General features: G+C 48.4%; 2 protein-coding genes across 10 annotated transcripts in view; one reads left to right on the forward strand and one right to left on the reverse strand.

Moving 5' to 3' along the window:
* VPS8 (VPS8 subunit of CORVET complex) overlaps positions 1-8,374 on the forward strand; it is a 302,600-nt gene extending 294,226 nt beyond the window's left edge. For all 8 annotated transcript variants that reach the window (XM_086397371.1, XM_086397382.1, XM_086397403.1 and 5 more), the window contains 2 exons: positions 4,793-4,873; positions 7,739-8,374. In XM_086397371.1, coding sequence (XP_086253497.1) covers positions 4,793-4,873; positions 7,739-7,888 — 231 coding nt within the window. In that variant the 3' untranslated portion in view covers positions 7,889-8,374. The remainder of the gene's footprint in view (positions 1-4,792; positions 4,874-7,738) is intronic.
* Positions 8,375-15,342: 6,968 nt separating this feature from the next.
* The window catches only part of C1H3orf70 (chromosome 1 C3orf70 homolog), a 120,175-nt gene continuing 114,030 nt past the window's right edge, over positions 15,343-21,487 (reverse strand). Inside the window, exons 2-3 of one of the 2 annotated variants that reach the window (XM_086397474.1) lie at positions 20,052-20,220; positions 19,498-19,975 (exon numbers count right to left, since the gene is read on the reverse strand). In XM_086397474.1, coding sequence (XP_086253600.1) covers positions 19,945-19,975; positions 20,052-20,220 — 200 coding nt within the window. In that variant the 3' untranslated portion in view covers positions 19,498-19,944. Of the gene's footprint in view, positions 20,221-21,487 lie in introns of both variants that reach the window. The other variant, XM_086397463.1, reaches the window with a different exon arrangement.

Genomic DNA, 21,487 nt, shown 5'->3' on the forward strand with positions numbered 1-21,487 from the left:
ATCCCTTCCCTAGGTATCTCCAAGGAGTGTAAGGGCCTCGAGCAGAATATGATGACAAGCCTGGAACTCAGAGTCACCCTGCATTGGCATATCATGTTTGAAATTATGGTTCTGGGTATGTGTTTGTGTGCACACTTACCTATTTATTACTCCAGCTTTTCTCTCCAGGAGAGGGGGACTAGGGTTTATAAGGTAGAGGCTCTTGTTATGACCCTTGATTGTGAATTTTTGATTCCTATTGAGCAGGTCTCGTAGCCTTTTTCTTCTCAATTTACACACCTGTGTTAACTTATATGGTAAAGTAGGTAGGTGTAGGGCCTGCAATTAAATCCAGTAAACCATGTGGCAGAAACATTAAATTTTCTTATTATACCTAAGGGTTGCTAAGATGAAAGTGAACTCAGTGAATGTTAAAAACATACCTAATTGGGACACCTTAGAAAAAGAGAAATGCTGGTGGTTTGGTTGATGTGGTATAGTTGAATGGGAAGAAGGCAAATGCCCATAAGCTGAGCGGGTTCTGCTCCCCTTAGGACGGGGTGAGGACAGAAAGTCCAGCTGTGCTGAGTGGTTCTGGGTACAGGTCAGCGGTGCTACTCCAAGTGTTGCCTGGAGGCTCGGACCCCACCCCGCACCTTCCAACCAGAATCTGCATTTTAACGAGATCTCTGTGGTTCTTATGCACATTCATACTGAAGAAGAGCTAGATCAGAAAATATGAGTTGGACCAGCATTTGAGACTCCTACACTTGCTGCCTCAGTGAGCAAACTCCCAAAGGAGTGTATTCTGTGCCTGGATAGACTCATCAACTATGTAGTGCTTCCTGGGGGCAAAAGCATGATGCTGTTTTTAACAGTACCATTTTATACTTTTATTAGAGTACAGTTTATTTACAATGTTGTGTTACTTTCAGGTGTACAGCAAAGTGATTGAGTTCATTATACATATATTCATTCTTTTTCGGATTCTTTTCCATACAGGTTATTACAGAATATTGAGTAGCATTCCCTGTGCTGAATGCAGTAGGTCTTTCTTGTTCTTATTGTTGCTCAGTAACTAAGTTGTGTCTAACTCTTTGCGATCCCATGGACAGTAGGGGTCCTTGTTGGTTATCTATTTTATGTATAGTACTGTGTATACGTTAATCTGAAAGTCCTAATTTATTCCTCCCTTCCACGTTTCTTTTCCACATTTTCCCTTTGGTGACCATAAGTTTGTTTGTGAAATGTTAGTCTATTTCTGTTTTGTAAGTAAGTTCACTTGTACCATTTTTAAAATTAGATTGCATATATGAGTGATACATTTACCTTTCTCTGGCTTACTTCACTATGATACTCTCTAGGTCCATCCATGTTGCTGCAGATGGTATAGTTTGTTCTAATAGCTGAATAATATATCCCATTGTTACATGTACTACATCTTTATCCATTCTTCTGTTGATGAACATTTAGACATTCTACGTCTTAGCTAGAGTGCTGCAGTGAACGCTGAGGTGCACGTATCTTTTCCAACTATGGTCTTTTCCAGGTAAACGCCCATGGGTGGGATTGCTGGATCATATGGTAGTTCTGTTTTTAGTTTTTTAAGGAATAATTCAGGGCCTTTTGTGTTTCCATACAAATTAAAAATTTTGTTCTGGTTCTGTAGAAAATGCCATTGGTAATTTGATAGGGATCGCACTGAGTCTGCAGATTGCCTTGGGTAGTGTATTCATTGAGTGTTGCCTCTTCCAATCCAAGTACACGGTGTACCTTTCCGTTTGTGTTATCCATTCAGTACTTTTATCAGCGTCTTAGAGTTTTCTGAGCAGAGGTTATTTGCCTCCTCAGGTAGGTTTATGCCTGGATTTTTTTTTTTTTTTTTTGATGTGATGGCAAATAGGATTGTTTCCTTAATTTCTCTTTCATTGTTAGTGTATAAGAATGCAAGAGATTTCTGTGTATTAATTTTGTATCCTGCAACTTTACCAGATTCATTGATGACCCTAGTGGTTTTCTGGTAGCGGCCTTAGGGTTTTCTATGTATAGTATCATATCATCCGCAAACAATGAGGGCTTTACTTCTTTTCCAATTTGGAGTCCTTTTCTTTTTCTTCTCTGAGTGCCATGGCTAGGACTTTGAAAACTATGTTGAATAAAAGTAGTGAGAGTGGACATCCTTGTCTTGTTCCTAATCGTAGAAGGAATGCTTTTCGCTTGTCACCATTGAGAGTGATCTGTGAGTGTGTCACATGCATTTTCTACTTCTGATCTCACATGACCTTCGCTTTCACAAAATGATTTGGCTTCCAAAATACATCCAATGATGAAATAAATGCAGAAATCTAGATTTTAAAAACCATGTGCCTATGGAAAATAATGTAAAACCTAACCTTGTTGCCACACGTCCTGTACAGCTGCTACTTAGCTGTACCGACCACTTGGCTTTGAGTTCCTTTGTGACAGAAGCAAAACAGAAAACACAATTGGCGCAAAGTCTAGACAACTAGTAATTGTGTCCAGTACAGTTTTCTCCGCACAGGGCTCGATGGGCATGTCTTCGGTGGCTCGTCATCTGCATTTTCGTAACCAGCACAGCCGTGTATCTCCTGACAGCTTTTTCCTGCTTTTGTCACTTCATCATTTTCCAGCTTGGCTTTTACCGCCTTCTTTTTAATCAACCACCTTAGCACCCCCACCCAGCGCCATCTTACCTAGTCCATTCCTGACTTTGTCCCACTTAGACCCTCGTTTAAACTCTATCATGGAGTAACCATGGAATCGGCAAAAGTAAGATCAGGGTGGTTTGGTCCCTTGTCATATGGACTGTGGGGATGGCAGGCCCCACAGCTGAGGTGCTGAGTGGCCAGTGAAAGGCAGGTGTCGTCCATAACCAGTCCTGGCCCCAGTTCATGCCAGCAGTACTGGAGGGATGTGGAAAATCGGGGCAGGACCATGTTTTCCATTGTTAAGTCTCTCAAAAGTATTTATGTGTTTTTCTTCTTGCTTGTTTGAGCTTGGTTTGCAGTATTTTTCAAACCTTCAGATCATCTTTAGCTTGGAACGCCCCTGTGCATCTTACTTAGTATAAACTGAAGTGTGATACTCCACACAATTTCTCTCCAAGAACAGAATCATTTTTCTACCAAATTAGATTGAGAAGTGTTTCTTAAAGTGTCAAGGCAAGTTGGAACGTTCTCAAGAATAGAGAGTGATCCCTCCAAGTGTCTGGAGACCCAGAGGTGTGAGTCTAGAATGAAAAGTGGGGCCTCTGTGGTCTATCCTCCTGTCTTCCCGGTGGCCTGGCTTGGGATTCCCACGGGCCAACCTCCGCCATCCCCATGTCACTGAGAGCGTCAGGAAGACTTTGGGCACCTGCGGCCTGGGCCGGTCTCCAGGAGAGCACAGCGGGACTCCACAAGCCCAGGCGCTGTGAGCGTCCTTACTGGCAGCTGCTCTCTCGATACTGAAACACATTCTTTCACAGAAGATGAAGCTGCGAAGCTGTTTCACACTCACGAGCATGGTTTATTCAGGGGTGGTGCTTATTTCCATTCTGTCTTAGTGCTTAGGGTTCTTCCCCCTAAGGGTGGGAAAATTTTGAAGAAAAGCAGCAAAGTCATTCCTAGGACACAAGTTTATATAACCTCTTAACACTGTAATGCTTTTGAAAGTTCAAATCCTTAGGGGCTGGGGAGGGCTAGACATGGCAACACCTTCCTCCTAGAGTGGTTATGAGGGTTCAGTGAGCTCATCCACAAAGAGCACACAGGGCCTGGCACGCAGGAAAGGCTCAGTACATGGTGACAGTTCCAAGTGGTGTTTACTTCTTCTCTGCCTCCCCTGTTCCTGCCAGGACTTCCTGTAAACAGAACAAGTCTTCAGACCCCCATTTGCAGCCCTTAAGTCCCAGAACCCTCGCTCAGCTCTCAGGGATAGGCGCTCATGTTGACACCTTCCTCGTTGAAACACACCATCATTTAACTGAGGATGCTCTGAATTGTAGTAATAAAAACCAGCATATACTGAGCCCTTATGGGGGGGGGGGGGTAGCAGATAAAAGACATTTTATATAAAGGATCTCATCTAATTTAATATTCAGTAAGCCCATAAGGAAGCATTTTCCTCTCTCACAAGTCAGAGAAGGGACCTGCCTAAGGGTCACCCAGCAGGTTAGTGTCAGAACTTGTATTTCAGGTCACCTCTGACTCCAAAGCCTACAGCGGCCTCTGCCAGGATCCCATTTCTTCCTCCAGCTGTGAGCTGGATTGGATCCACAGAGAGCAGGATCACGGTGTTGGCACAGTAACCAGTGGGACAAGGCAAAACTGCTGGAGAAGCAAATTAGACTTTCCCTCTCCCCAAAACAGACTAAAATCTCAGTCCCTTGGGTAGCTATCAGCTTTACAGGGAAGGGAAGGGAAATGACATAATTTTTCATTTGTAACATAGCCCCACCACCAGCACAAAGAAGGGGCATCTTTGCTGGTTGTATTCAGTTCTGGATGTGGGGGTGCAAGGCTGGGTGGAGCTAAATTCTCCATAGTAAAGGCAAAGAGGAACCGCGACACCCCAAAGGAAGCTCGTAAGTATGGAAACACTGAGGCTACAGGGAGAAGCCTTAGGGAGGTTGTCAGCCTAGAGCTGGCACTAAGGACCTGTGGGGGTGTGCACCACTTGTAATAAATATTCAGTACAGTAGCTCGTGGATTGCTGGTAGCGTGGGTTTTCTTCCACGTGAAGGAAGCACGGCATCATGTTCCATGGAGGCTGCCCTTGGATGTTATTAATCCTAGCGTTTCTGATTTCTCAGGCAACCTCAGAACCTGTTCTGGATCCACAGCAAATCCAAGCATTTGATCAGCTCTGCCATCTCTACCGAGGAAGTTCCAGGGTAATGTTCATGTGGTCATCTAGATGTTCATCTCCCTATTTATGATTACTGTTTTGGGAACGCCATGTCCCAGGTCCTCACTCCAGCCTCCTCCTCGGTCTGTAAGGTGCCCTGGCATCCCTGTCATGGTGTGTGGAGCCCTGACCCTGGGGAGCACTGAGAACTTGGCAAAGGATGCAGAGGAAGTGGAAAGATCTCTGTCCCCTACGTACCCTGGGCTGAGGACACAGGAGGGCATCTGTGTTTGTGCTGCCTCCAGAGAAAGCAGGCCTAAGCCCAGTCCCTCATCTGGGAGCCTTGTTTTTACTGATGACTCCCAGATCTGCCCTAAGCCCCAGACTCTGCTGTACATCTGCACTGGTTGAATTTGTTTTGGCCATGAAAGATAAATGCCAAACTGTAGTGGCTTAACCAAGATAGAATTGCAAATGCAGGGATCCCAGGGCACATTCCATGAATATCTCTCTCGATTTCTTCTACTTAGTGGTTCTATCATCTCTAATATGTGGATTATACTCACGTGGTTCAACATGTTTGCCCCAGCTCCAACCATCACATCTGCGTTCTTGTTAGCAAGGGAGAAGAAAAGGAAGTTCATAAGCCCTCTATTTAAGGATAGTTCCTAGAAACTGTATACACCACTTCCACTTACCTTCTTTGTCCAGTACTTAAGACACGTGACCTAACTGCAGTGGAGACTAGGGAACCTGGTCTTGATTCCAGAAGCCCTAACACTACTGAATCCTGGAACTGTAAAAGAAGAGTACATATTTAGAGGGCTACTGGCAGTCATGCCCCAACACCCTGCTCTTCCTTGCCCCTGCCTGTCTCTGTGTGGCATTCTTTGTCATCCGGTCACCTGCTGGCACCCTGGGCTCATCCTTCCCACCCCACCCACTCCATAGGGCGGTCTCCTGTTTCTCCCCTTTCCCTCCAGCTCCCAGAGGTCACTGCAGGTCTTCTGTCCCTCTCTAGGGATTCTGCTGCGTGCAGGGCACCATCTCCAAGCCCCCAAGTCCTGTTACCCCCTGGCTTATAACACTTCCCTGGCTCTCCAGCCCCTGCAGGTGGAGTCATACTCAACCAGCTCTTCCTTGCCCCAGTCACACCTGAATTCTAGTCGGGCCAGATTTCTTCCCAACCCTTTCCTTGAGCTTGCACAGACTGTCTCTAGGCTCTTGTTTTTGTGCTGCACTCCCTTTTCCCATTCCCCACACACCTGCTAGGTTGGTGGCAGCCCAGAGGGAAAATGGTGGTTCCATCTCTGAGAGCTGGTCTGGACAGAGGCTTTTCTTCCAGGAGGTTCACTGACCTGGCTTCACCTCGCCCCTTCCCAGCCTAAGCCCGGCTCTGCCCCAGGAGTGGGGTTTCTGGGCCTTTGATTCTCAGGAAGTTCTGCTTCACACTATTGAGCCACTATTTGGGCCCAGTCAATTTCCAGAACACTTAAGGTACAGAAGTGGAAAACAAAAAATATTTTTGTGACTGATCCTTTCACTTCAGTGTCTGAGTGTGAAAGAACTTGGTATTTATGTAGCCTCTGTTGCCTGTCCTGTTACGGCATCGTATGCAGAGAATGCCAGCGGCTGGTGGCAGCCCAGAGGGTTACAGAAGATGGGAGTGGCGTGGGTGGGGCTTGTGCAGAGCTCGGGACCCGCCTCTGTAACCTGCTCGACAACAGTGGGAGTCCCCGCAGGGAGCCTGGTTCGGGACTCTGCCTCGGACCACAGTCCCATGTCTGAGCAGGGCCAGGTACTGGAGTGTTTTAGGTAAATCGGCACTGTGAACCAAGGCTCTTCAGACATCTCCCCAGTTACCACAGCCTCTGCAGTGAGTTTTCAACAGAAGGACAGACACGTGTAAGCCTCCTGCCACTGTCACCTAGGTGAGGAAAGAACCCCTATCAGACGTCAGAGGGCAGAAGACAGCCAGCCTGGAGGAGGCGGGAAGAGAGCAGGTGACAGGTGTCGTCTCCAGGGGAGGCAGAGCCGCAGGCCACCCGGCCGACCGGAAACTGTCCCGGGGACCGGAGCTTGAACCCCAGGCTACCACTCACCCCTGGGGTGAACCGGCTACTTCACTTCTCGGAGCTCTGGGTTTTTTCCCCAGAAGGTGGTTGTGGAGGATCAGACACATTGCATGTGAAAGACCTGGTGGCAGGATCTAGCAGCCTGGAAGGCGCTGGGGGCAGTCACCTGGGGCTGTGCGAAGTCCTGGCACCGGGAGGCCTGCCCCGCCGTAGGTGCCGGCTCAGTCCTCACAGCCGCTGCCCCTGCGGGTAAAGTTCAGCTGTGGCACCCCTCTCTCCTCTGACTGTCAAGGGCAGCTTGGGGCTAGGTCATCAGGCTCTGTGCCTAATCTTCCCGGCGGGCAGCGGACTAGATCAACAGTCTGCCTGCCCTGGCAGGTCCCCCAGCACTGAGCCAGTAACAGGGAGGGTGTCACTGCTGGACACTGGAGCACGGAGGGCACCTGGAGGAGAAGGTGGCATCCATGAGTGGCAGCTGGGGCGTCCATAGGGAGCTATCTGGATCATGAAGGCAAGGACGCAGAGCCAGAGATCACCACTCACTCTGAGGAAAGCCCACTAAGGAGAGAGGGAGTTTGGAGTGAGCTGGGCAACAGGGTCACGTGCCTGCAGAGGGTACACAGCATGAGGGAGGCTCAGAAAGTATCATAGTGTGACATGCCTGTGAGACTTACCACGTCCAGCCTCCTCGTCGTTAAAGGAGGAAATTTAGGCCTTACAAGAGGATGTGAACATGTGCAGAGTCACCGTGGTGGTTAGCTAGATGCAGATGCAGGTGTGGGGTCCGTGCCCAGTCTTACCTCCAGCCCCCGCTGACTGCGTCCTCTCCTCTGCAGCTGGCCCTCCTCACGGAACTCTCCCAGAATCGCAGTGGCGAGAGCTGCAGGCCATTTGGAGGGTCCCAGAGTGGCCCCGCCTTCAACAGCATCTTCCAGAAGGAGAACTTCCAGCTGCAGCTCATTCCTCCCCCGGTGACTGAGGACTGAAGTCTTTCCTCGGCCTGGAGCCCAGAGACAGGCCAGCAAGGGGAGGGGTTACCTGAGGACCCCATGCCCCCCAGCCACAGAGACTCTGGCCCTCCCGATGTTGTTGCAGCCTGGGCACCAGACTGATTTTGTTTTGCTTATTAAGCAAATGAACATGATGTACCTGCATCCAGTTATTTAAGGATATGCGTTTTTGTCTGTTGGACTCTTCCCCAAGAGTGGAGAACAGGCAGAGCTCTGTGGGCAGCAGCCCAGTCCATGGCCACCCCAGCCCCTCTGCTCCTGCCGGTGGTTAGTATGGGGTGCCGTTGCCTCCTGCTGCCAGAGGGACAGTGGTCGCTGGGCTGCAGCATCAAGGAAGCCTGCGCTGGAGGGAGCGAAGCGCTGTGGGGGCTGGGGCACCTCACTTGCCTCACGTTTGTGTTGAAGCCCGTTTGAGTGTTAGCATCTGCCGTCTCTAACAATAAATGCCTCCCGTTCATGCCCTTCAGGCCTGCTGACTGTCTCACTCTCCGTCTACCAAGTCACAAAGGACGTTCAGAACCTTTGTGGCCACAGTTCAGTTCTATTAGCTCAAAGTCAAGGCCCTGACTGGGGCAGCCCTGCCTTTATTCCATAAGCAGCCACGTCGCAGGCTCCATCCAGACCACCAGCCGCCCAGGTGCTCCTCGGCCAGGGTCCAGGCTGCCAGAGCAGGATTTTCACATTTCTTGGCCCAAGAACTTTGTACATCATTGAGCCAACCACCACACGAGAGCACACCACACAGGCAGAGACTGGGTGTCCACCCCTCAGACTCAGGGCTGGCCAGGCTCCCAGAGCTGCAGAGCAGTGCTCCGGTCCAGCTCCAGGTCCGACGCCCACAGTTCCTACCACCCCAGTAACCGTCCACACCCCAGCTCTCCAGGTGCCAGGCATTACCCTGGGCCCTTTCTAATCCCCTCGAACAACCCCCAGGAAATCCATGTAGAAACTACATAGAAATGCTAATAGAAAAGAAATCCTGCTTCTGCCACATCCTGGCTGTGATCCTGAGCAAGTCAGTTCACCTCTCACAGCTTCCATTTCTTTATAAGATAAAAACTAAATGAGCCCGTGCCTGAGAACGCGAAGTGCAGACATGTGCCATACTGCCCAGATATGTGAGCTGAACTCTTAGCACAGAACTTCCGCAAGGCGGTGGCACGGGGGGTGCACGAAGGCCACAGTACAAGACCAGCAATCAGACGCACGAGGGTCTCAACCCCATCCTGCAGACAAGCAAGCTGAGGTTTACACAGGAAAATTTAACCAGGGCGACACACACAGTGGTAGACCACAGATCCGAACTCAGAACTGAGTCCAGAGCCAGTGATGTCACTCCACAAGCTCCGTATCAGAAGGTTTCTTGATTTCTTGATGATGAGTCTAAAATCAAAGCCAAAGGAGCTTGACAATCTCAAAGCAAAATGCAGCGCTTGCTGCCCTTCCTCAGTCTATACTCGAAGGAGCCAAAGCAGTTAGTTCACTGTGCATCCGAGCCCCCGTTCACACCAGGACCAGTAAACACCAGCACGGCTCTCCTCCAGCCCTTCCCTGATTTATCAGTCCCAAGAGTTCCTTGTTATTCGAGTCACAGTACCACTGAACAAAGGCTGACAGCTTTGTACCCAGGTCATGCCTCCTGGGTTGGATTTGAAGAGCCCTCGTCTCATCTGAGGGTAGGTGAGAAACTGACCCCATGGCCGGGCACTGCTGGGCCCTGGGACGTGCCGCCTGAGCTAGGCCCTACGTCCCCTCTCCTGGCACTTAGCACGTGTCCTAGTCTGCAGTGACATCGGGCCCCACTTGAGAGCAGTTCCACAGGGGAGACTTCTCTGGAGGTACATCCAGGCTCAGTCGGCGGCTGTGCTGCGGATGGGGCCAGGGGAGCTCACTGCAGGGGGGGCGCTCCCAGGGGTGCAGAATCCCAGCCCTCAGCACACAGTCCAGCCCAGTGCAGAGCTCCAGCTGCTCTTCCAGTCACGTGCCCACCCCTGGGTTGTGACAGGTGGCAGGAGGAAGGACCCTGGGGAGGCAGGCTCCAGGCACCCATTTAGGGAGGGCATGTACCTGAGCTGAGCCAGCTCCTCCTATGCTGCCCCAGGGGAGGGCAGGGGGTCCTCTGAAAGGAAATCGGGGTCCTGAGAGAAGAAAGCAGGGGTTCTGATTGGCCAAAACACAGCAATGTCCATCACAGCCCGTTTCTTCTTTGTACCTGGTAAATAGTATTTGAAAGTTAGTCGCTCAGTCGTGTCCAACTCTGCGACCCCAGGGACTGTAGCCCACCAGGCTCCTCTGTCCATGGAATTCTCCAGGCAAGAATACTGGAGTAGGTTGCCATTTCCTTCTCTAGAGTATCTGAAAGGACCATCTGAAAATGGTTACTCAGCTCCCAGCTTCAGCAGAGTGCGCCCCCGCCTCCTGCTGTGGTGGGTGGGGGCAGATGCAGTCTCACCCAGTTCCCCCACGGGAGGCAGAATGGACTGATGGAGACAGCCCTGGGCTGCCGGTCAGGGGGTCCCCCACAGGCCTCTGAGAAACAAAGATACATCTGCTCCCTCTGCAGCAAAGGTCCAGGTGATGTGTGGGAGATGCTTTGTAAAGGCAGCATATCACCAACCACAGCCCACCATGCTGAGATGCGGAGGGAAGTGTTTGTGGAAAAGCAAAGCCAACAGGGGCCTCATCAGTGATGAACGCTCAGTGAATAAGTAATTCAGAGCTTTGGGGATCCTTTTAGAAGCAGTATGTTTCCACTCGGCTCTCCCCGCTGAAAATGTTTTCCCAAAAGTGCATCTCCAGAATGAGATGCCTGTGACGCGCGCACAGCTGCAGGAAAGGCCTGCTGTGTTGTCCTCCGGGCAGCCCAAGGAGGACTCCACGACCTTGGGGAGTCTGCGGGGAGTTGGCCCCACTGGGCCCCGGGGCGGGGGGTGGGGGGGTGTTCTGATTCATCAGAGGGTTTGTCCGCGGCCCCTCCCCTTCAGGGCATCGGTGGCATCTTTCTGCCACCAGCCCCTGCACACTCCAGTACTCTCTGAAGCCTTCCCCGCTTCCCCAGGACAGCAGCAGTTTGACTCGCCTTGTTTCCCCACTTGGGTGTGGTCCTGTCTGCCTCCATGGCTCCTGAGGGCACACGACTGTCTGGTCCACGCCTGCATCTTTCACAGTAGTGCTGAAAGCAGACTGGCTGCAACCATCTTTTAAGTCTCTTTTTAAGGTAAACTTTTTATGGACACAAATGTTCACAAACGACATGTGCAAAGCTGGGTTAATCCATGAAATAAACACACCTGTATAAGCAGCACCCAGATCAAGCAAACAGAAATGACCAGTGCCCAGATGTCCCCTGAATTCTGTTCATCACCTCCCACCCCGAAGTTAGCCGCCATCGTGCAGTATAAAACCATACTTTTGCCTGTTTTGAACTTCATATAAATAAAGTACATTTACTCTTTTGGAAGTGGCTTTTTTTTTTAATTCCAATTATGTCTGAGATTTACCCATGTTGTTCATTCTTATTGCCAAGGAGTATCCCATTGTATGGATACACAATAACCTATCCCTTTTATTGTTAATGGATGATTGGGCTGTTTCCAGTACTGTCTTCCTGTCTTTTTGGTGGACACATGTATGCATTTCTGTTGGGTCTAAACTTAGGAGTGATTTTTCAGGGTCAGAGGGCAGGTATAATTAAGATTTTTGAGCATATGCCTGCCTGTGTGAATAAACGAATGTCTCCAGCCTCAAGGACAAAGCCAGTAGCCCCTGTTCCTACCTGACGTCTGTTCCCTCAGAACTCTATGCCACATCCATCGCAAAGGTCAGAATTTGGTGCCGATAATCTTGGAGGGCCAGATTCCAGCCCCTAGCAACCTGGAGGACCTCATGGTTTGCCAGCCCAGCCTCTCCTGTACAAGAATGAGTCAGTCCATCATTCTTCAATATTCCCCCAATCCACCTCCACCTGCAGCAGTGACTTCCTGACTTCCAGTCAGCTTCCTCCGTTCCTCCTCCCCGCCGCCAACCTCGCCATGACGTGACTCCCTTCTGAGGCCTCTATCCTGTCAGGCTGACCCTGACACGTGGGGCCCACGTGCTGTGCTGCTGGGCGCAGTGACACTGCAGCGCTAGGAATTCGCTGCCTGCTTGCGACTCTTGGGACAGGTGGGTGAGGCTAAATCTCCTGGGGAAGAACCGACCTCTTCAAGACACCCAGGAATCAGTAAGGACCCCCAGTGAATTCTAGTTGGACCCTCTGATGGTGTTCTGATCTCCGGCGACCTACAGAGGTGCCCACTCAAGGCCCCATGTTCACTGGGGCCTTGGTCCCTTGGGAAACCCCAGTCCTTCCTACATTCAGTGCAGCTCCTATGTCAAGCTACAGTCACCACTCAACAGTCTAGATTCCCAGCAAAACCAGGCTCTGAAGATCCCTATGAATCCCACGTGGCCTCAGGAAGCCCACCCTCTAGACATACCACAGAACCCCAGACCTGGATCCTCCCAATGGTTCCAGGCCTCACCGCGTGGCCTGTGAGAGCGCTGCCGTGGTTCTACCAAGGTCTTCTGCCAATACATGGTGTTCCTACATTTGCTTGATGAATTCTGGCATGAGTTCACACAAGCAGACTCTAAACACAGGGCCGAAACCCTTGGTCTACTACATGGGGCTCTTCCTTGTTTACGGCTGGATCATCAGAGTCAGGCCACAGTCCCCTGGGGTCACCTGCCCCCAGGAGGCAAGCCTGAGGTAGGTGAGGGCTGGTGCTCACCACAGGAAGCAGCTGGGATCCAAGGCCCCACTTCAGTGAGGCTGGGAGAGAAAGAAGGTAGAAGCCACTAACACCTAAAGTGCTAAAGGCCAGTTCCCAAGAGGGTTCTTAGATCCAGGGTGGGCCACTCCTGAGCCTGGGTCTCAGCCAGATCCAGGCCAAGGTCAAGCCAGGCTGGGCAGAAAGCTAGAGCAGTGATGCCCAGAGGGCTGGGCTGTGGTTCCTGGATGCCCCTGCCTAGAGCCAGGGCTGGGAAGGGGTGGGGAAGGCTAGGTGTGAGGAGGAGAGAGGCAGGTAAGGGAGAGCAGCAGGAGAGGGCAGGCGTGACTGCAGGGGCTTAACCAGTGAGGGCTAACACCAGCTGGATTTGGATGGACCAAGCTCTGGACCTGCTACCTACCTGCAGATTAGGAGCGACTCACCCGCCTTTACTGTCAGCTTGGCTCCTGGATGCTTCAGCCATGAACTCATGAAGTTATCCTGTCCCACCTGGCACACACAGTTGCTGGGTTTGGCAGGTAAGATGGTGTCTGTGGAAATGCCCTGCTAAATTCCCCTTCAGAGGCTGTGTGGCTTCGAGGATCCACGCCGCTGCACTTTCTGCCATCATCCTGCAGTGACGGTCCAGACCTTCCGGGCATGAATCCTCTGGGAAGCACGCACACTGGGTGATGGCTCGTCGTCGAGAGAGGACTGAAATGTCCCACCAGAGACCTGATCTGCCATCTCCAAGACCACACGCACAGTTTCGGGCTGGGAACTGAGGACGACAATGAGAAACAAATCCCCTCTCCAACCCACTGGCTCAAAACCCTTCGAGTCATGGGTGGAGGCCTGGACTGGCGTCAGTCCCTGGGGAGGCCAGTGGTTCCAGGACACACAGTCCGCAGCCCAGCCTTCAGCAGCCCCTCCCCCAGGCAGGGGAGCAGGTGGGAAGCTGCCCAGACTCGCGGGATCCCCACTCCCTCCCACAAACCCCCAGCAACATCAGGCTCCACCTGCACTGACTGTCCTGGGACTCAGTATCTTCCAGCTCACAGGGTTTGTTTCTGAGTGTGTAAGTAATTATCAATTCATTCTTTGAAAACTAGGAAAATTCCAAAAAGCAAACAGAAAAACACCATGAATATGCAGGCATGTACTCTTATCTGCCTGGTTTCTGAAGAATTCTGACTTCTAATTGTTTCTCCTTGACCCTCATCCCAGCAGGCCTGAGTCCTAAGGTCCCATCTTACCCCTTCATTCAGCACAGAATCAGAGTGGCACTCCAAGGGTTAAAGGCATTACCAGTTCCCAGTGATTGAAATGTAATGAGGACGAGATGCTAAATTAAAGTTTATTGCAGAATAAAAGTGTGTGTAGTCAGCATCTGTAAGATGCTACAATGAGACGCTTTCTAAAACTTGGCAATACAATTACGTAGTTAAATCAGTAGAATGCACACACAGTTGATGAGATTAGCTGTCTACAGAAGTCATTCTAAAAGATAAGTTATCTTTTGTGAAGGCAGGAAGAGCTAGCCTAGATTCGTGATTAAACACAGAAGCAGCAATGGCCAAATCCAAGCACTGAGATGTCTACAGAAAGATGGCGTGTGTGTGCGCGCAGCCGCTTGTGTGTGCAGTACCCGCGCCCTGGGGGGTGGGGGTGGGGCTCCACGTGGAGCACAGAACAGTGGGAGGGAGGGAGAAGCCTGGCAGCATCTGGATGAGGAAGGGGAAGGTGTCCGCTGGGTCAGGGACAGAAAGGACACCCTGTGCCCTGCTGCTCGCCCACTGTCTGCCTCCTGGCTCAGCCCCCAAGGTCCTCAGAGCGGGAAGGCCTACAGGAGGAAGCAAAAGGCCCAGCACACGGGCTCCACGGCCAAGGTGACTGGGTTCACATCCAAGTCCCACTTACTTGCAGGCTGCACCACTTTGGGCAAATGTTTACTTCCTGAGGCCTTTTCCTGGTGTGACAGGAAGATGCTGCACCCTCTCCTGGAGGGCTGCTGTGGGGATAACTCAGGAAGCAGGAAGGCAGCTGCATCATTATTACTATGAACAGTGGTATTACTTTTATTACTGATGAACAAATTTATTTAGCACTCCCCATGAGGTTGGTTATTCAGTAAAAGCCAACCCCAAAGCTGCTCTGCTCTTGGTATGAATAAAAAAATGAAGCTCTTGGACCTGCCACGCTGAGCCTTGGTGACCAAGTGACCGGGCCCCAAGGCTCAGCAGGGCAGCGGCCACCCTGGCTGCCAGCCTGCAGTCAGAGCCGTCTTACGTGGAACATGTGAGCTGAATACACAGAGTGCCGCTCTGTGTGAAATAAATCCTATTTGGGAGGGAACGTAATTTTTATTATAAACCTAATGCAGTCAACAAAACAGTTATTTAAAGGGTTCTGGGAGTTATCACTAGTGCTGAGCATTGAGTGTATAATGTACATAATAATAATTATCTGCAATAAGTTTCTGTAAAATTTAAATGGAATAATGATGTAAATGACTTATTTCCTAGTACAAAGTAAGCACTGATATAAATGCTTTCACACTTTCCAAATGAGGTTGTTTTTCATTTAGCTCACATTGTGTTACTATTTAATCAGACAGAACTTCTCCAAAGGTGGGGGTGGGGTGGGGAGGAAGGATATTCCAAAATTCAAAATAGCATATTTGTGCTGGTAAAAAAGGAAAAAATCACGTTTATTTTACAAGGTAGTATTCTCCTAAAGTATTATACAGAGAGGAAAGTTGAGCTGTTTGTAGGAAAACAAGGTAAATTAGAGAACAATCAACATTGTGCTTAAAACTTGAAAATAGACAGGTTTTAAAAATCACACAGTAAGTGAACATTACAAGGTACGAACAGCCTTAGAAGTACATATGAACACCGTGATATGGAAGCTCAGCATTAAAACCGCTAGTGATGATTTGCTTTTAGACTTGTCCAGCCTATGAAGAGGGCACTTCAATCTGAACAGAAAGAACTCAAAGCACGCCAGAGACGGGGCCCTTTCCCAGCACAGCCAATTCTCAATTACCCATGATAATGAAAGGGAGCAGTGACACAAATTTTCTAAAGGTTAATTATTCCAAAGTTAGTTCTGAGTGCCCTTGTACTCGTGTTTGAATGTGAGAAACACGGACATCCCTGGGACTGACGGCACTGACCGAGAGCACAGAACGCCCACTGCTCGCTCTCCCCTCCTCAAGGGGAAGAGACGAAAGCCGGAAACAACTGGCCTTCTCACTGCACTGACACCTCCTCTGGAGTGGGGGGTAGGGGAAGAAACCAAGAAAGCTTTGGTTTCCTCATGTAAAAATCCAAAACGTGTCAACAAAATTTTGCAAATAAGATGGAATAATAAGTGTTGACAGTACAAATATTTTTTTCTAATTGTGCTTTTTTTCCCCCTTGCCTAAAAGTATTTATACCACCAAAAGTATCTGGGTATTTTGACAGCTTTCTAAATTACCTGGTTGCATCCTACTGCCTAAGTAGAGATATTTGCATAAAAGGAGGTTATGATCAAAGGAACTATGATGGCTCAAACAGGCCAGGAAACAGAGATTAAGAAATAAAACCACCACTCTCAAGATAAAATCAAATCCTAGATCAAATCCAAAAAGGTACTTCAGGAAAACAACTTCATGGTTTTGTTCTGGTTCTGCTGATTTTATTTTTACTGTATTACCTTGAACTACAGGTCGTCCCCTTCCAGGAATGCGGCAGTTTTTCTACAGAGGTTTTTCTCAGATTTGCATTTCAAATCTTGAATATACCTAGATTTTTTATTGTAAAGCTTCCATTGTTAATGTACCAAATAGTTATAACCACTAAAAGCATTTTAATTGCTTTGTTATTTCTCAGAAAAGTCATGAACACATGTGAAACTCGAAAATGCTAAAAGAAATCTTGGTTAGATCAGAAAGCTAAACTCCACACAGTACTTATTTCGTATCTTCTACCTAACAGCTTTTACACCAACTTTCAAAAAGTGGGAATGGTGTCAGTTTTTGACAAAAGCCTGAGAAAGCAGTTTTTCCATTCACACAGCCCACCTCTTTGCCCCAGGTGAGCAAAGGTCCAAATGATAAAGCTTTCATATCTCTCAATGTACAAGTATTAATCAAAAGCCTATTTAACATAACTGTGTTCAATGTCTATAATACACACTGCAGTCTAAACATTTTCTAAAGTGCCTATAAATATGCTTATACAAATGAGTAATGTAGTATCAGGATTACAGAGAAATTCTTTCATATAATATAGAACAGAATAGGCCTAGAATTGAAGTTGAAACTACATATTTTTATACCCTTATCAGTTGTTTTGGAATCCAAGCATAAAGAATTCTGTTTCAATCATATATGATTTCAGACAATTATTAATATTAACAGTGATAGGACAAAAAAAAATTCTTGCTTGTGCTTATTTAGAAAAGGCTATTTTGAGATCCAGGAGCATTTTATATTTAGAATCCAATGGGATGTCTCCAATTCTATAAAATTGATAGTAGTAAGTGAATCTTAGTGAGATTTTAATTATAAAGAGTTTGTGCAAGTATTTAAAGTGATTATCAACTAGTGTTAAATCTAAAAATTCCATTAAAATCCTGGCTAATCTGAATGGCAGTTCAGGAGTTTTAAAAAACAGGAACCTAGGCAAAAGTCATAGATATAAATATGAACAGCCCAACCCTGGCACAGCCAGCCTGAAGCGTGGCCCTGAGCCCATGGATTTCCATGGCTTTAGAGACCTGGTGGTTGATCCCAACTATCACCACATAAACAGATGGAGGAGAGAACTAATAGGAACAGTGCAAACAGAGCCTTATATTCCTGTCCAGGGATGAAATGAGCTCACCCATGGCTAGTTGCAGACAGGACCCTGATTGCAGGTGGCCAGTCAGTCCCGGTGGTGCTGAGAGCCCAGAGCAGGGCTCATCAGCCCTTTGTCCCTAAGCCTTTCTCCCCACACCCGCCTCTGTCGCCCTCTCCTGGGCCCCGCTGGCCCTGGAGCTCTGGACACCATCTTCTCGGGTTGATGTGTTGACTCTTTATGTTTCAGTAAGTGGGAACTTGATGCTGGCTGCATTCTCACCTGTTAGCACACAAAGTGTTAAGTAACACTGCTTCCAAAGGAATACGCACACTCTGCTTTCTAAACCCTTCAGGATGTTTAGGGCACCTGAACCTAACGAAATGTTCTAGCCAGTCACGTGGACTGCACATACAACTAGGAAAGCAGGTTCCGCCTGGAGAGATCTGTGCAGGATGCCAAGTGGAGGCTTCAGGAAAGGACACACAGGCCCCTTCTTGTTTCTTAAAATACGAACTAACGAGACACAGAAGAGTCGCGTCGTGATGCTGACAGGGCACAAGATGACGCCACGAGAGCACGCTCATGGAGAGTCAGGATACAGGAAGTGACTGTCTGTCCCCAGCTTGGATAGTTTAGTTTCATGCGGCCTATTTCAAATTTCCTGGATTCTTAACTGTGCCTCACAGACAGTACATTTGGAGAAGTTACACAAGAACACCTGTTATAAATGGAGATTAGGAGCAAAATTCTGAAGAGAGCTAAATAAGAAAGAATCAGTCACTATTTTATGTGTGTAGGAAAAGAGAACATTTACAATAGCCCATGAATATTACTGTAGTAAAGGGAATGAATATTACACAAAATATTTTCTCCTGACTTAGCAGTGAACTATTTCAACTGTTTTTGCATTGGCATAAAAAATCCATGCATCATACTGAATTCTAATCCATTTCTCACCTAAGCCATTCTAATGCTTCATACAACCAAATGAAGCAGAGTTAATCAAACCTATTAGATTCATTCCTAATCCCTAAAGGACTGCTGTCTTTAGCATTTCCATGCTAACTAAAACTATTATTGATTTTTTTCCCTTAAGACATGAGATGTGGCTGCCTCCTAAATATAATACCTATATGACTTCCTAAAAGTCTCCCGCAGATTTGAACAATTTTAAAAAGCAGGGAGTTGGTGATGGACAGGGAGGCCTGGCGTGCTGCGATTCATGGGGTCGCAAAGAGTCGGACACGACTGAGCGACTGAACTGAACTGAACTGAAAAAGCAGGGAAATGTTGGGGTAGCCACCCCTGAGGCCAGCTCAAATGCTACTCCTTCTCCAGCCAGCCCAAGCCAAGTGCATCTCTGCCTCCCCCGGCTTCCCAGGGCACTCTAGGTCCCCTCACCTGCATGGATTACCTCCCCTAGTAGACTATGGTCCCTTCCTGCTGGGAGTCAGGCCTTATTCATTCCGTATCCACATAGCACCCTGGAGGGGGGATAGGCATTCAACCTAAGCTGGACTGAGCATGAGACAGATGATGTCATCTCTTCTGGAGCGAGGTCTAGCCCAGCCCCAGGTCATGAAGGGCTGGTTGTGCAGACACTGCTTTAACTGGGGGCTGAGCTGGCCTCCAGGAAGCTGTGGCAACACTGGCCCAGAGCCAGTGCAGATAGCAGAGAGATGAGGAAAGGCCAGAATGGCATGCACCAGAGCACACCCTGGACTGGTCACGTGAACCAATTTTCCACCAGGACTAGCAGGGCAGCGGTGCTCATCAGCCAAAAGGACTGCCAGAGAGCTGTTCCGCGAAGAACTGGCTATTTATAGAACAGTGTCTCCTTCACTCTGGGTATCTCCTCAACCTGATCCATGACGCTCTGTGATCATCGCTTCATCGCTTTCAAAGTTCCCAGTGAAATTAAGGCTGGGTCACAATTCATGACACCAGATGCTACATAGAAAGGAAGTGAAGATACAAAAGAAAACCATTTACAACAAAAGAATGTCTTAGTTATAAGACAAATTTAAAAGTGAAGCTAATCAGCAGACCACTGAACTGCTACGGTTGTTACAGAGGGGTAGAAAACACTGACTGCACTGGAAAAAGGGTCCATCGGACAGAAGTACAAAAGCTCAGCATGGAGCAGAGCAGTGGCTTCCCGCCGGGCCTCACACGGTGGTTTCTATTGTTTCAATCACTTCCAGGTCAGACTGCGAGGGGGAAAGAAGGGTGCACTCATCTGGCTCCCAGCTGCTCTCTGGACTGTAATCTTCCTCTGAACTCAGTTCTGCTCCTTCTTCTGTGTCCTCGTCACACGATTCCACATAGTGAGCCCCGATCGCGTTGATCCCAGAGTCCTCGGAACTTGAGGGAGAAGAGCAGTGATCTATTTTTGGTGTATTGCTCTCTTTTGAAATAAAGGCATCGTGTGCAGAGACCTCCTCAGGGCTCATTTTGTGGGAATGTGGCGCCGGCTGCTTCTGCACATAACACATCTTCCCATTAATACATTTAACCTGATAGTTGTCAATAAAGAGGTCTGAGATCATACAGTACCTTGGCGAGTCAGGGGGCAGAGGGGGCTGGAAAACAGACGCGAATTTCAGGAAGTGTTCAGTGAGGGAGACCGAAATCTGAATGGTGTTCGCAGGCTCCCGAGGCTTCGCAGGAATCTCAGTGCTGGGCAGCTGTTCCACAGGGGTCATCGGCTGATACACGTACTTGCCTGTGGGGGGACACAGAAAAGCAACTGAAATCTAAGAGCACTACACCTGTAGGCTAAGGGAGCCATAACGGTTTCTCTCGGAGGACTCGGAATGTTTTTAAAAATATTTCAAAACCATCTCCAAAGAAACTAAAAATAGAATCAACATGGTTATAATCAATCAAAAATTCAGCATGGTACATAAACATCATGGTGTTTTCATCTAAAAACTCAACACGCTTTAGAAATCTTAATTTTATATTTGAGTCTTTTTAATGCCTCTGGAGTAGGTGGGTGGATGCTATCATCCTTATTTTCAGGCATCTTGAAATGATTTTCCCATCATACCAGAATAAAGAACATTTACAATATAATGTGGTAAAAACACACTGTAAAATTGTATTGTTGCTATTATTCAGTCATGTTCAACTCTTTGTAACCCCATGAACTGCAGCATGCCAGGCTTCCCTGTCCTTAATCACCTCCTGGAGTTTGCTCAAACTCATGTCCATTGAGTCGGTGGTGCCATCCAACCATCTCATCCTCTGTCATCCCCTTTTCCTGCCTTCAATCCTTCCCAGCATCAGGGTCTTTTCTAGTAAGTCAGCTCTTTGCATCAGGTGGCCAAAGTACTGGAGTTTCAGCTTCAGCATCAGTCTTATTTTATGGTGTAAAATAGTATAATACACCATAAAATAATAAGTCCATTTTATCTTTAGTGATTAGATGCTAATATAGAAACTTAAACGGGCTTCCCCAGTGGCTCACCAGGGAAGAATCCACCTGCCAATGCAGGAGACTCCAGTTCGATCCCTGGATTGGGAAGACAGATGCCCTGGAGAAGGAAACGGCAACCCACTCCATTATTCTTGCATGGGAAATCTCAAGGACAGAGGAGCCTGGTGGGCTTCAGTCCAAGGGGTCATAAAAAGTTAAACAGAACTTAGCAAGTAAGCAACAGTAGATATTTAAAATTTATTAGCAGGATTAGGGAAGACTTTCATTCTTCAGGTTTCTAAATGTAAATCAGAATACATACACACACATATTGCCTATAGGATTGTCCTGGTCACCCTCAGTGGCTGGGGTAAGGTGCAGTGTATGAAATGATCTCTTTTAAAACCCAAAGCTCATCAGTGACCTAAACAGGAGATATTCTCCCTAATGCCAGCTTCACAGGCACAACCTCAGCCAAGCAGAAGTAAAGGCACAGGCAGATGCAGAGAGTGGCCTGCAGAAAATCAAGAAGCTTAGCCCCAAAGCTTCCCTCTGCTCTGAACCCTCAAGT

Source organism: Bos grunniens, chromosome 1 (assembly GCF_055505025.1).
Source record: "Bos grunniens cultivar Pamir isolate PY7600 chromosome 1, Bosgru_T2T1.0, whole genome shotgun sequence".
Taxonomy (NCBI): Eukaryota; Metazoa; Chordata; class Mammalia; order Artiodactyla; family Bovidae; genus Bos; species Bos grunniens.